This window comes from Artemia franciscana, chromosome 7 (assembly GCF_032884065.1).
Source record: "Artemia franciscana chromosome 7, ASM3288406v1, whole genome shotgun sequence".
NCBI classification, from domain to species: Eukaryota; Metazoa; Arthropoda; class Branchiopoda; order Anostraca; family Artemiidae; genus Artemia; species Artemia franciscana.
The window spans coordinates 4,236,537-4,257,573 of NC_088869.1; the positions used below are offsets into that span (position 1 = coordinate 4,236,537).

Genomic DNA, 21,037 nt, shown 5'->3' on the forward strand with positions numbered 1-21,037 from the left:
AATTTTGAGATGGCCATTTGTTGTCGTAGAAACTTCAAAAAAAGCTCATTCGATTGGAAATTAAAAGGATCAGTGCTCTTTTTAATAGTCGAAAGTGATTAGAGGGTAACTAACCCCCTCCCTCGCCCACTATTTCCACACACGCATCCAATCAAAATTTTGAGACAGTCATTTATTCAACGTAATTGAAAGGACTGGAAATTATGTCTTTGAGGATTACCCCCCCCACCCACAGCCCTCAGGGCAAGGTATGCCCTGGGGGCATATACGAAGAATTAAGTAAAAAAAGCCTGGTCTTTTTTCCAACATTTCCCCAAACCCATCCAATCAAAATTTTGAGATAGCCATTTTGTTCAACTTAATTAAAAGGCCTGGAAATTATGTCTTTGACAACCCCCATACCTTCTCAAGACCAGAACATAATTCGTACTTTACAGAAAAAAATGCCTGTAGATTGCCAGTTTAGCACACATATACTGATATATATTCCGTAAAGTTTTAATAATTTTAATTTATTAAGTTAAAAAAGTTAAAACACTTTAAACGTATTTTGTTTATTTAAATCATACAATAAATAACCGAGTCAAACTCAAAACGAGCAAAAATTAACATGAGTAGGGCTGACATCCCCCATTGCCTTCACAAGACCAGAGTATAATTTGCACTTTACTGAAAATAAAATACATTTAAAATGTTTTCACTTTGTTTTTATTTTTGAAATGTTTTTACTAGATATATGAAGGGGGGAAGTCCTCTCCCTTGCACTCTAATTGCAGCGTGAGTGTCTGGTGCCCTTTTTAAGAGTAACAAGAGATTGGAAGGCAAGCAGCCCTTCTCTCAAGCCAATTCATTTTTCAAACGCATCCAGTCAAAATTTTGACACAGCCATTTTGTTTATCATAGTAGAAAGGCCCAGCAACTGTGTCTTTAGGGATATTAGGCTAAGTGATACAATCAGAAAATCAGAAAAAAACAAAAATTAAACCAAAATCCAAGAATCCTGTAAATACGGCCTTTATCTAAATGTGGCTGCATATAATGTTTTAGAATTGATTTCTTAACTAGCTTCCGGATCAGTAGCCCAAACTGTGGGCATATACGGCATTTGGTTATTTTAAATGTGAAAGTAAAGAGCGATATAATCTTTGCAGTGAAAGTTACTTTTCTAGGCTATGATGTCATTTTCTGTCACAGACGAGCCACTTATCTCTTATGGTCTATACTTTGAATATCCATTTACAATACCTTGTAACAGCACAGTGGATACAGCCTCGCCTCGTAATCATCGGGTCTGAAGTTCAATCCCGGCTGTTGCAAGGACATTACTAGATTATTAAACGTTCTATAATTTTTTTTTTTATTTCAGACAGTTAATTTTATAAACGTTTCTGAAAGTAAAATCTTAAGTACTTTGATAAAATGTTTCATTTCTTCAAATTAAAGAATTTAAAAAAAAATCCCTCTCTCTCTTGCCCCTTTCAACTGCCTTTGTCGCGTTTCCAAAAATTCTTAGATTTTCTATGTCATTTTCTATATCCTTTCGCGATTTTTCCTCAATATATTTTCCATATATATTGTCTGCATCTGCTTGATATAAGCCTAGATAATAAATTATATTGACTGCTTTTTCGTTTGTTCTACAAAATAAAGTTTTTTATTCAAATTTTGTTTCTCTATCTCTATTTTTAGACAATAAATTTTGGGTTTGCTCAAATGAAAAGGTGAATTCCTTATTTCACGGACTACGCAGCTTCGAATGTCAATGTTTTTTTTTTAATTTGGTAAATGTTTTCCTTTCGGTAATTATCAATTTGGATTTACCAAATGCAAATAACTTTGTCTTCGGTAAATGCTACCGAAAGTTTTTGTTCTCTTTAAAGGTAGAAACTGAAATGAAAGTTCTGATTCGCTCAACAGGCAAGGAAGGTGAAAGAAATAATAATAATAAAAGAAAGGTTTTTCGGATCCGGCTAATTAATGATGATAATAATAATAATTTATTTATAACCCACTTTTATTCAAAACAAGCTGAGTATCCTCACAATTATGTCAATCCCCACAATTATGCAATTTGCCCATTATGCTTTAAAACTAAATGTTGCTTTGAAACAAATCAAAAGGCATTGTGTTAAATTGTTACCAATAATACACCTCAGCAAGATATAGAAAACGACTGGGGGTATTAAGTTGATACTTTTGGGGATACTAATATTACTACTTCTGCTCTTACAATTTAAATAAATAAAAAGAGTGGAAGTGTATCCAGGTTGTCAAAGACCATAGATAGAATTTTTTGGGAATGATATTAAGTTTTGTTTTTCAGGTACACTTCAGAAGCTATAAAATTAAATTAAAAAATACTGTTTTTGTCAGGATTAAAAATTGTTGAAAAAGTTTCTCCAACATACAAATAGCAACCCATACTATGGATTCTTATAGAAAAAAAAAATTAAAAGATATACAGTATTTTTTCCATGAATAAGACTATGTCAATAAAAAACGAAAAGAAATTAATTTAAAAAACTTTTTTCCAAAAGACGAGTTTTCAAAGAAGGGTAAGGAGCTCCATTAAGCCAAGAATGAGCAAAAATAAAGTCAAATAATCTTACAAGCGTAAAACTATCACAAATAACCATCGATAAACTATTGAAATACAAAATGGACAGAAATTGCAATAAATAGCCGAGTCAAACTCAAAACGAGGAAAAATTAACAGTAGTAGGACTAATAACCCCTGTGCCTTCGCAAGACCAGAACACAATTTGCGCTTTACTGAAAACAAAATACGTTTGAAATGTTTTTATCTCTCTTACTTTCATAAATGAAAAATTATTAAAAGCTTAAAGAAAAAATGTACGTATATGTCATTTTAAGTGACAATCCACGGTCATTTGTTTGTTTGCTTTTTTTCAGTAAAGCGTAAATCGTGTTTTGGTCTTGAGAAGGGATAGGGATTATCAGCCCTACTCATGTTAATGCTTGTTACTACTCATGTTAATGCTTGTTTTGAGTTTGACTCGGATATTTATAATATCATTAAAGTATCAAGAATTTTGAAAATAAAATTTGATTGTTGGAATAGGTAAAGTGGAAAGTTAAACACAACCATACATAAAGTTCAACACTAGGGAAAATAAAGAATTCATTTTGTACTGCAAAAGACTTGTAAATGAAAATATTCAGTTTTCGGTAGTAGCTTGGCCGAATTGAAAAAGAGAACATTGGTAAAATATCAGTAAAACTGAGCTAAATATACATGGCACCAGGCAGGTTAAGAAATTAAATTTTTTTTTGAATGTACGGTTGTCTCTGGAAATCAGCAGATGGTTAATTTTGACAGACGAAAAGCGTTGGCATGTTTAACCAAATAGTTTTGGTTTTTTTTCCACGGTTTAACGTGGCAACACTGATCAAGTCATGGCACTGCCCTAAAAATTTCTAAATTCAAAACAGCTAAAATAAGTAACTTAAGACAAAAAAGTCATAAAAGACAAAAGAGAAAGACGTACTATAAAACTTATAGACATCAGTTGCTGTAGATGCGAAGGGTGGCTTCCAACCCCTTTTACATTTCGATTGAGGAGTAGTATTCCTTCTATTCTTTTAAGCGGGGCCCTATCCCGGGGTGCTATTGGAGTTGCCAACCCGTCATTTCCCTTCTATTCGTTTAAGTGGGACCCTATCCTGGTGTACTATAGGAGTTGCTAACCCCTCATGTCCCCTCTATTCATTTACGCGGGCCCGCATCCCGCTGTATTATTGGAGTTGCTAATCCTCATACCCCCCACACAGGGACGAGCGGGCCCATATCCAATCATTCTAAGCGGGCCCATACTCATGCGTGAGCCATGTGCTTTTTATGACACTTGGTATTTACCAAGTGACATATAGCGATCACAATTTCTGTGTGTCTGTCTGTTGGTCCCGGTTTTGCTAGTTTGGGCGCTTCCAGTTAATTTGAAAAAAAATAGAAAAAATTAGGTATATTTAACTTACGAGTGGGTGATCGGATCTTAATGAAATTTGATATTTAGAATGATATCTTGTCTTAGAGCTCTTATTTTAAATCCCGGCCGGATCTGGTGATATTGGGGGAAGTCGGAGGGGGAAACCTGAAATCCTGGAAAACGGGGATTGGGATGAAACTTGGTGAGAAAAAGAAGCACAAGTCCTAAATACGTGATTGAAATAACTGGAACGGATCTGCTCTCTTTGGGGGAGCTGGGAGGTGGTTTGTTCGGTTAATTATGAAAAATTAGAAAAATGAGGTATATTTAACTTACGAAGGAATGATCGGTTCTTATTGAAATTGGATGTTTAGAACTACCTCGTAACTCACAGCTTTTATTTTAAATCCCGATCGGTTCCGGTGTCATTGGGGGAAATAGGGGGGGACCAGAAATCTTGGGAAACGCTTAGAGTGGAGATATCAGGATGAAACTTTTTGGGAAGAGTAAGCACAAGTCCTAGATACGTGATTGACTCAACCGGACCGGGTCTGCTCTCTTTGGTGGAGTTTCCGGGGGGGATGGCATTATTCGGAAAATTAGAAAAAATGATGTATTTTGAGCTTATGCATGGGTGATTGGATCTTAATGAAATTTTATATTTAGAAGGACGTCGTGTCTCAGAGCTCTTATTTTAAATCCTGACCGGATTCATAGACATTGGAGGGAGTTAGAGGAGGAAATCTTGGGAAACCCTTAGAGTGGAAAGATCGTCATGATGCTTGGTGGGAAGAATAAGTAAAAGTTTTAGATACTTGATTGACATAACCAGACTATATTTGCTCTCTTTGGGGGAGTTGGGGGAGGGAGGAGGGTTAATTCAGAAAAATTAAACTAATGAGGTATTTTTAACTTACGAACGAGTGATCAGATCTTAATGAAATTTGATATTTAGAAGGACCTTGTAAGTCAGACCTTTTATTTTAAATCCCGACCGGATCCGTTGTCACTGGGGGTAGTTTGGGGGGGGGGACTGGAAATCTTGGAAAACGCTTAGAGTGGAGAGATCCGGATAAAACATTTTGGGAAAAATAAGCACAAATACTAGATACGTGATTGACATAACCGGACCGGATCTACTCCGGTCAGAGCTGGAAGGGGACATAATTTGGAAGAGTTAGAAAAAACGATGTATTTTTAACTTATGAATGGGTTATTGAATCTTGATTAAAATTGATATTTAGAATAATGTTGTGGCTCAGAGATCTTATCTTAAATCCTGACCAAATCCGGTGACATGGGAGGAGGAAACGAGAAATCTTAGAAAATGCTTAGAGTGGAGAGATTGTGATGATACTTTTTGCGAGAATTAAGCACCAGTCCTAGATACGTGGCTGACATGATCAAGCCGGATTTTCTCTCTTCGGGGAAGCTGGAGAAGGATTATTCGGAAAAATTAGAAAAAATTAGGTATTTTTAACTTACGAACGGGAGATCGCATCTTAATGAAAATTGATATCTAGAAGGATTTCGTGTCTCGGAGCTTTTATTTTAAATCTCGATCGGATCCGGTGACATAGGGGGAGTTGGAGGGGGAAACCCGAAATTTTGAAAAACGCGTAGAGTGTAGAGATCGGGATGAAACTTAATGGGAAGAATAAGAACATTACTTATTGACATAATATTATTGGATCCGCTCTCTTTAGGGGAGTTGAGGGGGGGGGGGTATTAGTTTGGAAAATTAGAAAAATGAGGTAGTTGTAACTTACGGACGTTTGATCAGATCTTAATGAAAGCTATTATTTAGAAGCATCTCATGTCTTAAAGCTCCTATTTTAAATATCAGCCAGATCCGGTGAGATTGGGGAGGGGATTGGAGGGGAAACTGGAAATCTTGGAAAACGCTGACGGTGGAGAGATCGGGGGGATACTTGGTAGGAAGAATAAGCACAAGTCCTATATATTTGATTGACATAACCGGACAAGATCCGCTCTCTTTGGGGGATTTGGAAGGGAGAGGGGTTTATATAGAAAAATTAGAAAAAATGAGGTATTTTTAACTTACGAACGGCCGGTGGTTTGATCCTAATAAAAGTTGATATTTAGAAGCACTTCAGATCTCAGAGCTTTTACTTTAAATCCCGACATGATCCGGTAATACTGGGGGGAGTTGGAGGGGAAAACTGGAAATCTTGAAAAACGCTTAGAGTGGAGAGATCGGGATGAAATTTGGTGGGAAGAACAAGCACAAGTCCTTGATACGTAATTGATATAACCGGACCGGATCCGCTCTCTCTTGGAGGGAGTTTGCGGGGGGAGGTTTCAGGTGCTTTGGCGATTTCGGTGCTTTTGGACGTGCTAGGACGATGAAATTGACAACTCTAGTACCGAATCTAACTTTAGGTTCCGACCTCGTCACAAGTGCCATATGAGCTTTTGGCTTTTGTTTTATTAATTTTTGGTACTCAGGCTATATTCCATGATTCAATCTTCTTTCTAGTATCTAACATCATCTAAGTTGAAAAAATTCTCTTCTTTCGAAAATGTAACATCATCTAAGTCCGAAAAAATTCTAGGTTCCAAATAAAAATAACAGAAAAAACAAACAATAATCAATACCGATTATCAATAGTCGATAATCAGTAATCGATAATCAATGGTCGATAATCAGTAATTGATAATTAATAACCAATAATCAATTATCAATAATTGATAATCAATTATCAGTATCGATAATAAATAATCAGTGCTCAAGACTATAACATTACAATTATGATACCTTCCTGGTTGTTGTCATTACAATTTTTGGAGATCGAAATAAGTTTCATTAACCATCACGAGAACTTGTCTGTCTAGCTAGCATCTCGAATCACCGTGTTATGCATATTCTCTGAATGATGCTAAAAAAATTGCCCGGAAACTAATTACTGATTGGATTTACCATATATCCAAATGAGAAATAGATTGTGCAAATGACTTGTTACGATATAGTGGCGGCTAACATAAGTTAGCCAGTGTCCCAGAAACAATACATTGATTGCCTAGAATGTATTTCTAAGAACATAATTTCATCAATTACTTGTTAGCTCATTCGAGTAACATGTCATTCCTTTTCCATAGGAAATAATAGTTCTCATGTTCGATTCATACATTAGACATAAATTTCAGAAAATCATTGGAAAACTGCTTAGAAGCTAAAAATGGCATTGGCTCACTTTTATCTCATAGGACCAGATTCGAGGGCTGTCACAGAACGTATTTTGCTGTTGCACTGACAACGTGAATGAATTACGCAATACCAGATAACGCATCGTTCTTAAAATTCTCGGAAACATGCCAAGGAATTTTTGGAAATCAGGATACGGGCCCGCTTGTATTTATTGTATTGTTTCTTCGAGAATATGAATGATTATGCAATACCAGATAACGTATCATTCTTGAATTTTTCGGAAACATGCCAATGACATTTTGGGTCTGGAGGGAGACTTGGGGCCCTTGAGGGGAACTCGGTATCCTTGCGGGAGACATTGGGTCCTGGATGAGAATATGGGTATCCAAACTCATCCACAAACCCGGCAATGGAAAACAGATTTGCTCAGGACCATGAGATTACAAGAATGATACCCGCTCGTAGTCTTGATCAATTATCAGTAATCAATAATCGGCTCGATACCTTTATAGTACAAAAAGATCTTTTCCAACTGTATATTAGAATCCATAACAAAACTTCGTTTATTAAACATCATTGCTCGGAATGATGGTGTGTGGGTCCTCTCACCCCTGTGTAGGGGGTATGAGGGGCTAGCAACTCCAATAGTACATCTGGACCTGGGCCCGCTTAAACCAATAGAAGGGATATGAGGGGTTAGCAACTCCAATAGTACCCCGGGATACGGCCCCATATAAACGAATTGAGGGGATATGAGGGGTTAGCATTTCTAATAGCACGCCGGGGTAAGGCCCCGTCCAAACGAAAGGAGGGGATATTATTTTGAGGCTGTATGCTTTCGTGTCTTCTGATAACACGGCTTTAAACATGAGGTTAACACATTCTCGAGAAACATCTTTTGCCATGTATCACCAATGCAGTATTAGTCTCTACCTAATTCAGTTTCTCCCATTCTAGGTTAACTTAGTTTAAAGTTGCTTCATTGTTGGAATTTGAATTAAAATCTTAATCTCCAAATTAAATGCTTGTTTAATAACGGGTCATTTAGGTACAAACAACCACCGAACAATCTGTTTTATAGAGGATAAAACATAATTTACGATCTAAAGAAAACAAAATACTTTTTTCTTTTCTTTCCTTTTTTTCTGCTTTTGTGAAGTTTTTAAGTTTTCCTGTGTTCATGTATTGTAGTATATTCTCTTCTTTTATCTGTTTTACTCCACAAGTGTCATTTTGTATATGATGCGGGTTAAAAATAAATTTTATTGTTATTATTTAATTCCAAACATGTATTCTTTAAAAGAGGCAGCATTTTTAGTTTCATTTTATAAAGACAGTTTTTAAATAAGACAAGAGTAATTAACAAAAGGCTAAATTTTATAAATGTTAATATTCTGATGGTTTAATTTCGATTAAGATCGCACCCTTTTACTTATATGAGTCTACTGCTCTTTAGGTGTCTCCCCAAGGTCACTCAGCGTGTCCGCAGGTGGGGATAAGGGAATGCCCTACAGATATGTGGGGTACCTCCATAGGAGGCAAGGGTGAAGGGGGGGGGGCTTGTCCCTGGGGGTCCATAGTAGAAAGTCGGGCACCCTCACCCGGGGCCATAAATACAGGTGGAGGGAGAAGAAGGCCCCTCAAATGTAAACTCAACAGGGCCCACCGGTGTGTACACATGTCCCATGACTTGCAAACCTCCTCCCAGTAATGGGTTAAATTACGTGGTGATGCTGATTACCATTGTGGGAGGATCTTCTATAGGAGGACAACTGCGGCAGGGCGTAAGATCCAGATCTATGGACAACGGCCTCTGCAAAGCGCTGCCTGGACCCTTTCGGGGTACCGGCAACACTGAGGGCCCTGCGGTCAACTCTATACCCTGTTGAGGAGTGGTGCCCCTCGAGGAAATTATAGACTAGTAAACCACACAGCATTCGCACGGGATTCTGATTAATGGAAACTTCTTCTGGGCTTTGTCTTTTGACGGGGTTTTTTGGGCTGAAAAACTTCTTCTTAGCTAATTTATCTACTGTGGGTTGCCTCCCAGTAGTAGCATGATTTTTGTAGGGATGAATATATAATGAGTCGGAGCTAATAGGCTTGGGACTGTCTGTGAAGGATTTCGACTCTTGTTGCAACGCCAAGCGCCGAAAACCATGTTATGACCAAGATGGGTCCAGGATTGCATAAAGCCTCCATTCATACTGGAGGTCCCAGGGAATTCTTGCTGTCCGGTTCTTAGCCGGCTTCAGTGCTTCGTTATAGACTTGAGAAAATATGCTGATCCCCGTCCAGAACTGGTATCAGTGATCACTGCTTTTCCTGATGCCAAAATAATTTCAATGATTTAAAGAATATGAAAATTGGAACTTGGAATGTTACAACGCCAAGAAACGACTGTAGCATGAACATTGTGACTGACGAATTCAGACGATTCGAACTGGGATTACCAGGAGTTTCAGAAACTTATATCCCAGGGGGTAGGAAGAATTAACTTAGGTGAAATAGAATTTGTTTACTCAGGCAGGAAGAATGGGGTACATAGACAGGGAGTAGTGCTCATGATGAACAAGGAAGCTGCTAAGTCTTGTTTAGGCTGAGATGGTATTAATAATAGAATACTAATTGCTCATTAAATGGCTAAAAAGTTCAGTGTATCAGTTATAGTAGTATATGCCCTTGTTGAACCGAATGACAGAGATACTAGTGACTCAGATGAGTTTTACTTACAGTTACAGGAGCAAATAGGCAGGGTACCAGGTAGAAATATGGTATGTTTACTTGGAGATTTTAACCACCAGGTCGGTAGAAAAAAGGATAGATGGTATCCTAGCCTAGGTAACTTTGACTTAGGAAAAGAAAACAGTAATGGCTACAGGCTTTTTTAATTTTGTAGGTGTAACAATTTAGTTGTTGCAAAACAGTGTTTGGTCATAAAACGGTTCACTAAGTTGACATGGTATTCACGTGATGGTAAGACAGCAAACCTTATTGATCATGTTATGGCAAACCGAAGACTGGGAGGATCAATACAAGATACTAGAGGGTATATAGAAGTGCTGTTGTTGATGTTAAAAGTAAAGATCACCATCTAGTAGTGTCTAGGGTTAGTTTAAAGCTGAAATTTTGGGAGGGTAACTACTCCCCGGGAAATAGTGATGTTGGTATACTACTGGATGAGAATTTGAGAGAAACTTTCCGGGAACAGTTGAATACTAAACTTGGGGCTTAAAATTTGACAATATGGAAGATGGTTGGAATAATTTTAGAAAAACATTTTGTGAAGTTGCTGATGATGTCTTAGGGAAGAGTGTTAAGACTGCAGCTAGGAATATCAGTGAAAAAGATCTATGTTTTATAGAGAGGAGAAGGGGTTTTTACAAGAATTGTTTGAGTGATAGATTATATGAAAACAAAAAGAATGTAAAGAAAGTGGAGAAAACATTAAAATATGAGCTAAGGAGGTGAGAAGTCGAGGCCATGGATAAAATTGCCGAGTATCTGGAAGATGCAGCTAGACGGCATAATAATAAAATATTGTACTGGCATGTTAATAAATTGAGAGGGAGTAGTCAATCCAAAGTGGTCCCAGTTAAAGATAGGAACGAGATCACAATTATTGATAGGAAAGAGGATGGGTGGAATATTTTAAGAATGTTCTAAAACGAGATACAGTTGCAGGAAAAGATACAGAGGAAAATGAAAAAGTTTGTGATATCTTGGACGTGAAGGAAGATATGTTTTGTGAGGAAGAATTAGCGATAGTTATAAAAGAATTAAAGAGTAATAAGGCTCCTGGTGATGATAGTGGGGTAAATGAGTTTCTTAAACATGGTGGCTCTGGGGTTAGAAATAAGTTACTGATGATTATGAATATGATTTTTGAAGAAGAGGAAGTGCCGAATGATTTTAGAAAAAACTTAATTAAACCACTGTATAAGAAAGGTGATAAGAGTGAATGTCGTAATTATCGAGACATAAGCCTGGTCTTTGTAGGTAGCAAAATACTTAGTAATATGATACTTTTAAGACTGAGAGATTCTGTTGACAAAGTTTTAAGAGAAGAACAGTTTGGTTTTAGAAAAGGTAGAGGCTAGGTATGTCGACCAAATCTTCTCTCTTAGATTATAATTGATAAGTGCCTTAGTTTTCAAACGTCTTTGGTCCTCACTTTTATAGATTGTGAGCAAGCATTCGATTCTGTTGATAGAGGAACTTTAGCAAAGGTATTGTCCGTGTATGGCATACCAGACAAATACATTAAATTGATTAGCGCTATATAGGAGAATAATGCTTCTGCGGTTAAGGTAAGAAATGAGATTAGCAACTGGTTTTGTATCAAATCAGGAGTTAAGTAGGGTTATGTTCTATCCCCCTTTGTATGGATCATTTTGATGGACCTCGTCTTAAGGACCATAAGAAAGGCAATGGGAGACCACGGGATCAAATTGGGAGGAAAAACACTCCTGGACTTAAATTATGCTGATGATTTAAGCATCCTATGTGAAAGTGTGAGCAAAACGAATGAGCTTTTAGAGGTTTTGCTGGTTCAAGCTGCTATAAATAGGTTTGAATACTTAAGTTGAGAAGACTAAGTCCTTAAGGCCAGGAATAAGCGAAGATGAGAATTTGACGTTGGGTAAAGTGAAGCTGCCGACAGCTTCACTTACCTTGGTAGTACCTTGGTAGTAACACTGAAGATTTTAAACGTAGAATAGCCGAGGCTCAGGTTTTTTTTTACTGTTGAAAAAAGTTTGGAGGAATAGGAAGATAAATCTGCAAACCAAGATTAGAATATTGGATTGTGCAATGATGACAGTGGTTAAATATGGCTCTGAAGCATGGGTGCTCCGAAAAGCATATTAAGATTCACTAGAGAAATTGCCTACGGATTGTTCTGGGGACCCGGCTGACTGACCTTATTTCAAACAGTAGGCTCTACGAAAAATATGATTCAATCCCTCTTTCTAAGACTATAATGAAAGAAAGGTTGAGATAGCTAGGGCACGTTCTGCGGATGAGGGATGACAGATTGCTGAAGATTGTCCTTTTCGGGACACCGTCTAGGGCTAAACGGCAAGCAGGCCGTCCTCGTCTTGGGTGGGCGGACGTCAAAAATAATGATTTAAAGGAAATGGTAAAATCCCTCGAGGGTGTAAAGAGGGAGGCTTTGAATAGATCGGGGCGGAGGAGGAGCATCCGTAGCTGTGTCGGCCTTTGACGACTTGGTGCTGCGGTGAGTTGTTAGTAGTGGTAGTAGTATTCATTACCATGAGAATCGTTGTATATTTTTAGTCCAGAATCATATTTTCTCTTTTAGTAACAATTTTGTTTACGTGGCGTTTTATTTACTGGGAATGGCCACACTTCTGCCATGGAATTTTTTCATCACAATCAATAGCGTAAGTTGGACTGTTTATTGTATATTTATATTTATGATGTATTTATATTTATATTGTGTATTTATAAAATATAATTTTCAATGAAAAAACACCATTAGCTCATAGCTGAACAGGTTTTTTCATAGTTTCCAGAATTCACCACAACCTAGTAAAGAACGAGCTCTAGCACATAGTAACCGAAAATTTAAAAACTCGTTTTGAAAAAAAGTAAAAATTGAGGAAGAATAATCATTTAAAACTTATTCAGGACTGGTAACCTTTGTTTTTATTAATCTAAATGATAACCGGACAGATTTTTGAGGCTGTTTAGTACAAAACTAAGGCTAATATTGCAAATTAGAACTTAAGAAACAAAAAAAATTCAAGTAGACATTTTATAAATAGTACCTGATTTTGATAGATGATGGTCCTTGCCCCAGCAAAATTGCAACAAATCATCTGAATAGCCTCTTTAATTTTTAATGAAAAATCTCTCTCTCAAGAAGAATTTCTGCGGCTTTTACATCAATACTCGTATACATTGACACTATGTCGAAACTTGTATACGAGTATTGATATAAAAGCCGCAGAAATTCTTCTTGAGAGAAAGATACTAAGAAATTTGGACCTAATTAGTGGTGAAACAGTTTTGGAAGTCGGTGTAATTATGAATTTAATTAGGTTGTGCAACATGTTCTCTTATTTTTTCCAATTCAGAGGGGGTTTTTTCGAACAAGTAAATGGTTTACCCATGGGGGCCCCTTTAAGTCCTTTATTAGCAAATTGTTTTGTAGAAAATATTGAAACAATAGTGTTAGATTCATCCTTTTTAAAACATAAATTTTGGGGGAGATATATGGATGACATAATTTCAGTATGGAATTATGGGGTGGAGGAATTAAAAAGTTTTTTAGAACATCTTAATTTTTGGGGAGTGGATTTAAAATTTACAATAGAATTGGAAGAGGATAATAAACTTCCTTTTCTGGATGTCCTTCTTTTAAAAAATGAAAATAGTCTGGATTTTAAGATTCACAGAAAACCTACTAACAATAACAGATTTTTGTCGTTTTTCTCCGGTCATGCTCGCCAAGTAAAAATTGGTTTAATCATATCCTTAACTGACCGTATTTTTAGAATTTGTTTTCCAAAATTCATTGAGGAGGAATTATTGTTATTAAAAGAGATTTTAATAAGAAACCATTATCCGGGTTGGTTAATTGACCAGACTTTTTCGAAAAGAAGGAAAAAATTTCTAGAATGTTCTGACAATATTCTGGAAACAACAGAAAAGAAAGATATTTTTTGTTCTCTACTATATGTTCCAGGTTTGAGTGAAAAACTTTAAAGAATTTTACAAAATAATGGCTTAAAGGTAGCTTTAAGAGGTAGTAATACTTTGGCTAGTTTTTTAAATTCTGGAAAGGATCGGACTTCCGTAGAGCAACAAAGTGGGTTTTTATAAAATCCCATGCACTTGTGGAAGTTCTTATGTGGGACGTACTAACCAAAGTTTAAAAACGAGATTGCGAGAACATCATAATTCTATTTCATCGTCTTTAAAGCAAAATACCAAACCTGAAGATTTCACGTCGGCCCTCTCGGAACATAACTTTAATTTTCCAAATTATTTTATTTTGTTTGAAAATGTTTCTTTGATTTCTAGGGACCAGGGTTTAAAGCAAATTTTCAGGGAAACAATCGAAATAAAAAAAAATTCTATTCAAGAATAATTCCATAAACAGAGATACAGGTGAATTTGGATTGAACTCAATTTAGGATAATTTACTGAGGTCAAACAAAGTAAATATCACCTCACCTAAGAGCTATGACCTCTGTCCACGTAATATGTCAGATAATTCTAATGAACCGGAACCGAAAAGGTCAAAGAGATTTGCCTCCGCTGTTGCATTGAAAAAAATAAGAGCAATAAACTATTTGTAATAGTTTATTAGGTATAAATTTTGTTTATTGTTATTCATGTCTTTTAGTTTTTCTGCTGATGATGAACACTGTATATGTGTTCGAAATATCCAGTTAAACAATGTTATATCTATTCACTGTCAATAATAAGGTATCATCCCTATTTTGAACTGTTTTACTTACTTAATGGCAGAATTTAACCTACTTGCTATGTGGGCCCAACTCCTCTCTATTAAAATAAGAACAATGGCAGGGCCTTGGGTGCTTCTATTTTGGCTTGATTGCTTAAATACGTGTTTAAGCATTTTCGCTACAGTTTCTGGAAGTTTAGAAATAATTCAGTTGCCTACTAAAGTTTTCTAGTGCATTTTTATGCCCAACTCAAAACTGTAAATTGTTTCATTTTCTAGTAACCACAGTATTAGTGATAAAGTTGGAACAAAACCACAGCTATTCCAAAATTGAAAAAAAAACTAATCAGAATATAAGCGCCTTGCTTGAATTTTTGAATTCCAGATTTTTTTTGAATTTGTTAGACTTGTCCCGCTTGACACGCTGTGCTCGGCTCAAGTGCTGAGTAGTTCCTCAATAGTAAAACTTCAAAAAGGCCAGCTCAACATAAGCAAAGGGTAGCCCGTGTTATTTCTGCCTTCATGCTGCAAAGGAAATGCTAAATACATATTGCAATTTACTGGGTTAGAAAGAATCCACAGCATATAACCGCAAAATAAGAAAACAATATGACAAAGTGGGATTTTCTTAGAAAGTTAGAAATTTTGACTCATTTGATAGGCTTTTGGAATTGCATATATTTAGTCCTGAGTTCATTATTAGGAAATAAACGGATACAACAATAAAATTAAAGAGTTTTAGCGTATCCTAGTGGAGCTCCTTGGTTTGGGAAACAGATAGGACGCGGGAGGTAATTGAAAAAGAAGATCCTATTACTTAACTTCATTAAAGTTTTACAAAGAAATACTCCAACCAGCTCTTAAGACATATCACTTTCTTAAAAAACGTGAACGCTAGACCAGGAGAAAAAGAGAGATTATTTTCTTAATTTTTTTCCAAAGTGTGCTTTAGTTTCATTGGTTTACATCTGTGACCTATTTCCGTAAGTCAATCATATTATTTATTGAGCGCATATTGGAAAGGGAAGCCATATAGTCTTGCCTTTTCAAAACCTTATTGGCCTTTTCTGGGTGAAATTTTAAGCCAATAAAAAGAAAAAAGTTATTTGAGTCAAAAGATATTTTGAGTCAAAAGCATACGATTAAAGAATCATATGCTTTTTGAATTTCCAGGGGTAAGACTGTGGGAAATAATATACAGTCTAGTGTTCGATACAAACATTTGAAAGGGTTTATAAGTGCATGGTCTGTTGATATGACGAAACTGAAATTACTTGCAAAATCCTTAGAATATAGAAACGTAATGTAAAGTAATTAAAATAATTATTCTCAGTACAACAGGGACATTGCCCATAATTAGCTGGGTTGCTCCATGGCTAACCCTTTTATAAAGAATATAACTCGACCTCGCTTGGGAATTGTCGGAAAACTACCATAATCAAGGGTTGCCCAAATAGGATGTGTCAAGGAAGAAAGAATAGAAGGAAGAATGAAAATAACTACCTTACCAGAAATAGTGGAACAGTTCGTGGTAACAAATTGTAGGTGAGGAGCAACTCGGCCATATAATAAACAAAATTCTTAGTAAAAGACTAGCAGTTGAGGTGGCGCTTCGCGCCACCCCAACACCTAGTCGGTTGGGGCGCTTCGCGCCAACCCCCCAAGCCCCCCCGTGCGCGTAAGTCGTTACGCGCCATATTAGTTACGCGCCATTGTAGTTGTGTCCCTGTGTCCCACCTGTCAATATATATATATATATATATATATATATATATATATATATATATATATATATATATATATATATATATATATATATATATATATGTTTTAACTACGTAAAACTTGCGAATATACAACATTCTTTGCTGTCACATTGTCTGTCCATATAAATAGATTGTCAGATATACCAACTCTTGAACATGCAACACAATAATTGTCCATGGGAAAACAATCCGTATTCAGATCTATACCGCATTTTTCTAACGATTGCCCTTGAGCTTTGTTGATGGTGATTGTTAATCGAACATTCCCTGTGTCCCCGTCGTCATTTATATATCCCCCTGTGCCCCCGGCGTCCCCGTTATAGTTGTTTCCCTGTGTCCTGGTCGTCATTTATATTCCCTGTGTCCCGGTCGTCATTTGTGTCCCGGTATCCCAGTATCTAACTTCTCTTTGAGTGTCCCAGGCGTCATTTATATTCCCTCTGTCCCGGTCGTCATTTGTGTCCCTGTCTGTAATTTCTCTTTGAGTGTTTTTTCCTTTTTAGTTTTTTTTACCTTTTTTCTTTTTTCAGTTTTCTTTTTCTTCTTCATTTTTCAGCGTCACTATGAAATACATATCGCCGAACCTTTGTTTTTTTTGACTAAAATCTGGTAGGCATTAATGACCTTATCCAAGTCAAAATCCCAAACCCAGTCATCATCGCTATCATTTTCAGTTTTGATATGTTTTGACTCTCGCTGTCCAGGTGGATTTTCATCTGACTGCGCGGTTTTGCGTTCTTTAGCCGCAAGCCTGTTTTCATGCTGTTCTTGTGATTCCTCGGCACGCTTTCTTTTCTTACTTTCTCTATCAGCCGCAAGTCTGTTTTCATGCTGTTCTTGTGATTCCTCGGCACGCAAGTCTTTTGGCATAGACTCTTTGAGCAGCTTCCTCGGCTGTTGCCATTGTAGGTTCTTCAGTCATTTTACAATTAAAAATTTCTCTTTCAACGATCTTCTTACAATTAAAAATTTGTCTTTGAATGATTCTCTTAAATACCTGTGTCCCGGTCGTTATTTATATTCCCTCTGTCCCGGTCGTCATTTGTGTCCCGGTCTGTAATTTCTCTTTTAGTGTTTTTTCTTTTTGTTTTGTTTTTAGTTTTTTACCTTTTTTCTTTTTTCAGTTTTCTTTTTCTTCTTTATTTTTCAGCGTCACTATGAAATACATATCGCCGAACCTTTGTTTTTAACTATGATCTGGTAGGCATTGATGACCTTATCCAAGTCAAAATCCCAAACCCAATCATCATCGCTATCATTTTCAGTTTTGATATGTTTTGACTCTCGCTGTCCAGGTGGATTTTCATCTAATTGCGCGGTTTTGCGTTCTTTAGCCGCACGCCTGTTTTCATGCTGTTCTTGTGATTGCTCGGCACGCTTTCTTTTCTTACATTTTCTATCAGCCGCAAGCCTGTTTTCATGCTGTTCTTGTGATTCCTCGGCACGCTTTCTTTTCTTACTTTCTCTATCAGCCGCAAGTCTTTTGGCATACACTCTTTGAGCAGCTTCCTCGGCTGTTGCCATTGTAGGTTCTTCAGTCATTTTACAATTAAATATTTCTCTTTCAACGATCTTCTTACAATTAAAAATTTGTCTTTGAACGATTTTCTTAAATAATTATAATGACGTCATATACTAAGCATCGTCATTACAAACATGACGACAACTAACTTCATGACGACATACAGCTCAATCCTTATAATGACGTCAGTCGACAGACAGACAGACACACAAACAAACAACTTATTTTTATATATATAGTTTGTTTAAAAAAAAAATAGATACATGAAAAGAATTGGATTTTTATGCTGATTCCAAATATAAAAAAGTTCATAAAGTTTTTTGTTACCTAAAGCTACGAGCATGTGAAAAAATGCCCGATTTTCAAAAAGGGGAAAACACCTCTAAAAAATCAAGTGATCTCATTGAAAAACACACCACCACATTCAGCATGTCAGAGAACCTTACTGTAGAGGTTTCAAGCTCCCATATTCAAAAGTGTGGAATTTTGCAGTTTTTGCTAGAAGAAAGTAAATAGACGAAATGATGATAGTTATGTCCATGTTGTACTTTTTTTCCGATATGACGTTATGTTTGAATCGTCTTGGGCTCTTTTTACGTTATCAAAAGAGTACCTAGCAGGCTCTGCCGAGGAAGAAAGAACGGAAGGACGAATGAAAATAACTACCTTATCAGGAATAGCAAACAGTCAAATTAATGACGGTGGCTTCAATGTTCTATATTTTACTTCGATTTGACCAGATTTTTCAGGGGTATTAGGCTCTGCATTAAAATCATCAAAATATCTTTTACTAGCTACAAATCATTGTTTTGCTGAATCTAAACAATAATTATTATTTTGAGCCAATGTCAATTTTGAAGCTTTTTTCACTAGATATCTTCTTGGTAACATTCGGTTACTATGGGCCTTGATTCGCTCTTTACGAGGTTTGGCAACCACTGCAGCCATGATTTGGTACCAACCTCTTAGAGGTATTTCTGAATGTCTGTATTGTCAGCTTTCAAACATAGCTGCTGATAAGTATCTTCTAGCTAGAACCAAAGTCTCTCTGTTACAGTCCTTCAAAGCTATGATAGATTAGGAAGTTGTCGAATCATGTCCTGCATAAAAAAAGCTCTTGGTTATGTGAACCCCACAGAATCGCTTTTCTGAAATTGTGTCTTGAATACTTAAACGATATTTTAAAGGGAATTAAGTTTTAATTTATACTATTAATGATTTCCGAATGCAATTGAAGTATATTAACATAACATATCTGGGTAGGACCCTCTTTGTAAGAACTTGCCTTTCCGGTTATATTATAATTTCAAAACTTTATAATTTAAATTTTATCCTACGTGTGATCTTTTAACAAATGTTTTTTCAGAATATTACTTTAAATAGAAAAAAATTGATGACTCTGAAAATATTTTATATAGTTTTATTTTATAAAAGAGACTTTGTAGGTCCCATAATATATACTTATTTGATCTTGGAAAATTTATGGAGATTAAGAGTCAAAGCACAAAATTATTCCGGAAAACATTTTTTTTTTAACGGTTGAGCACTATCCAATGTAATATTGGATTGTTTCTTGTAGAAAAAAAAAATATATTTTTTGTGGAATGAAACGTGTATTCTCATCCTGTTTATTTACGGAACCTTTTGTTAGTTAAAGTTTTTTTTATGTTCATTTATATGGAATTTATTTCTTCGACATGAAGTTTTTAAACATTTCATGAGCTTAGGTGGCATTCGGATTTTTTTTTCTCAGACCCACAAGAGTTTCCAGTCTTGTTAACATCCTATTCACTACTAACCAAATTAATAGTTTTTAAGAAGACTTCAGTGTTGCCACTTTGGAAAACATACAGCTAATTAAAGACTGGGATAAACTTTAATTTCTAAGGGAACTTCCTGTAATGAGAACGTTTTGCCTCCTATTTAGTTGTTGGAAATGTGTTTGTCATGCTAGAATATGAGGTGGAAACGCAGCTTGTCATTAAATAGCAGCCAATTAGTTAACTTTAGTCGTCTTTTAGTGTTCTAAATTGGTCGTTGTTGTGAAAAAGTCACCCTTTTGAAATATTTGGAACATGAAACAGGATTGGTTGTCCTGCGTGGAAACGATACTTAGTACCGTTTTTCGTTCATGCGGACTACCACGTGACTAACATATCCACAGACTGCCTATAAGCATACCGCTGTTAAATTGGAATTGAGTATAAATCTAGACGAAGACAAGGAGTTGTGGAGCCGAGAAAAAAGCTAACGAAAGCCAAAGCAGATAGGAAAAATAAATAATAGACACCTATTGTATTTCAATCCTAGATGATCTTTTGGAGATAATACAATCTCGTTCGTTGGGAGCTTATAATAATGGGAGATTTCAACCTTGGATTGGTTTGGTCTTGTACCTAAAATCACCCGGATTTTGTATCATCTCTGCCCACTGCTGGAACTTTAGCTACAGTTTGTATTCCGGCACGCGTAATTATGTAACGCTATCCTTGATAGGAAATGTTTTCCCCTCTCTTAATTTTGTGCAGAATTTTGTACTAGTAAACTATCTATCGGACCATTTTCCTGTTTTTTTTTGTTTTTTTGTTTTTTTTTGTATATGTAGATTTTTTTTTGTATATATCTAAGAAGATGGTGAGTGAGAGGACCCCTATTTTTAGATTTTTATATCCCTTCTTAGATCCCGGTTAGCAGAGACGCCAAGAGATATATTTGACAGAGTTATGGATTTTTATGGCACTTGGTATTTACCAAGTGAGATGTAGCGATCGCAAATTCAGTCGGTCTGTCTGTCTGTCGGTTCCGGGTTTTGCTAGTTTAGGCACTTCCAAATAAGCTAGGACGATGAAATGTGGCAGGAGTATCAGGGACGAGACCAAATTAAATTAGAAATAGTCTTTTTCCCGATTTGACCATCTGGAGGGAGTGGGGGGACGCTTAATTCAGAAAAATAAGAAAAAATGAGGTATGTTTAACTTACGAACAGGTGATCGGATCTTAAAGAGATTTGATATTTAGAAGGATATCGTGTCTCACAGCTTTTTTTAAATCCCGACCGGATCCGGCGAAATTGGAGGGAGTAGGAGGGGGAAACCTAAAATCTCGGAAAACGCTTAGAGTGGAGGGATCGGGATGAAAATTGGCGGGAAAATAAACACAAGTCCTAGATATGTGATTGAGATAACCGAAACGGAT

The 21,037-nt window shown here is 36.3% G+C and overlaps 1 protein-coding gene across 1 annotated transcript in view; it reads left to right on the plus strand.

The window, feature by feature from the left end:
- Nucleotides 1-21,037, plus strand: part of LOC136028755 (equilibrative nucleoside transporter 1-like) — a 166,061-nt gene that overhangs the window by 16,308 nt on the left and 128,716 nt on the right. Inside the window, exon 3 of the mRNA XM_065706640.1 lies at nt 12,440-12,521. Within this exon, the coding sequence (XP_065562712.1) occupies nt 12,440-12,521 (82 nt within the window). The remainder of the gene's footprint in view (nt 1-12,439; nt 12,522-21,037) is intronic.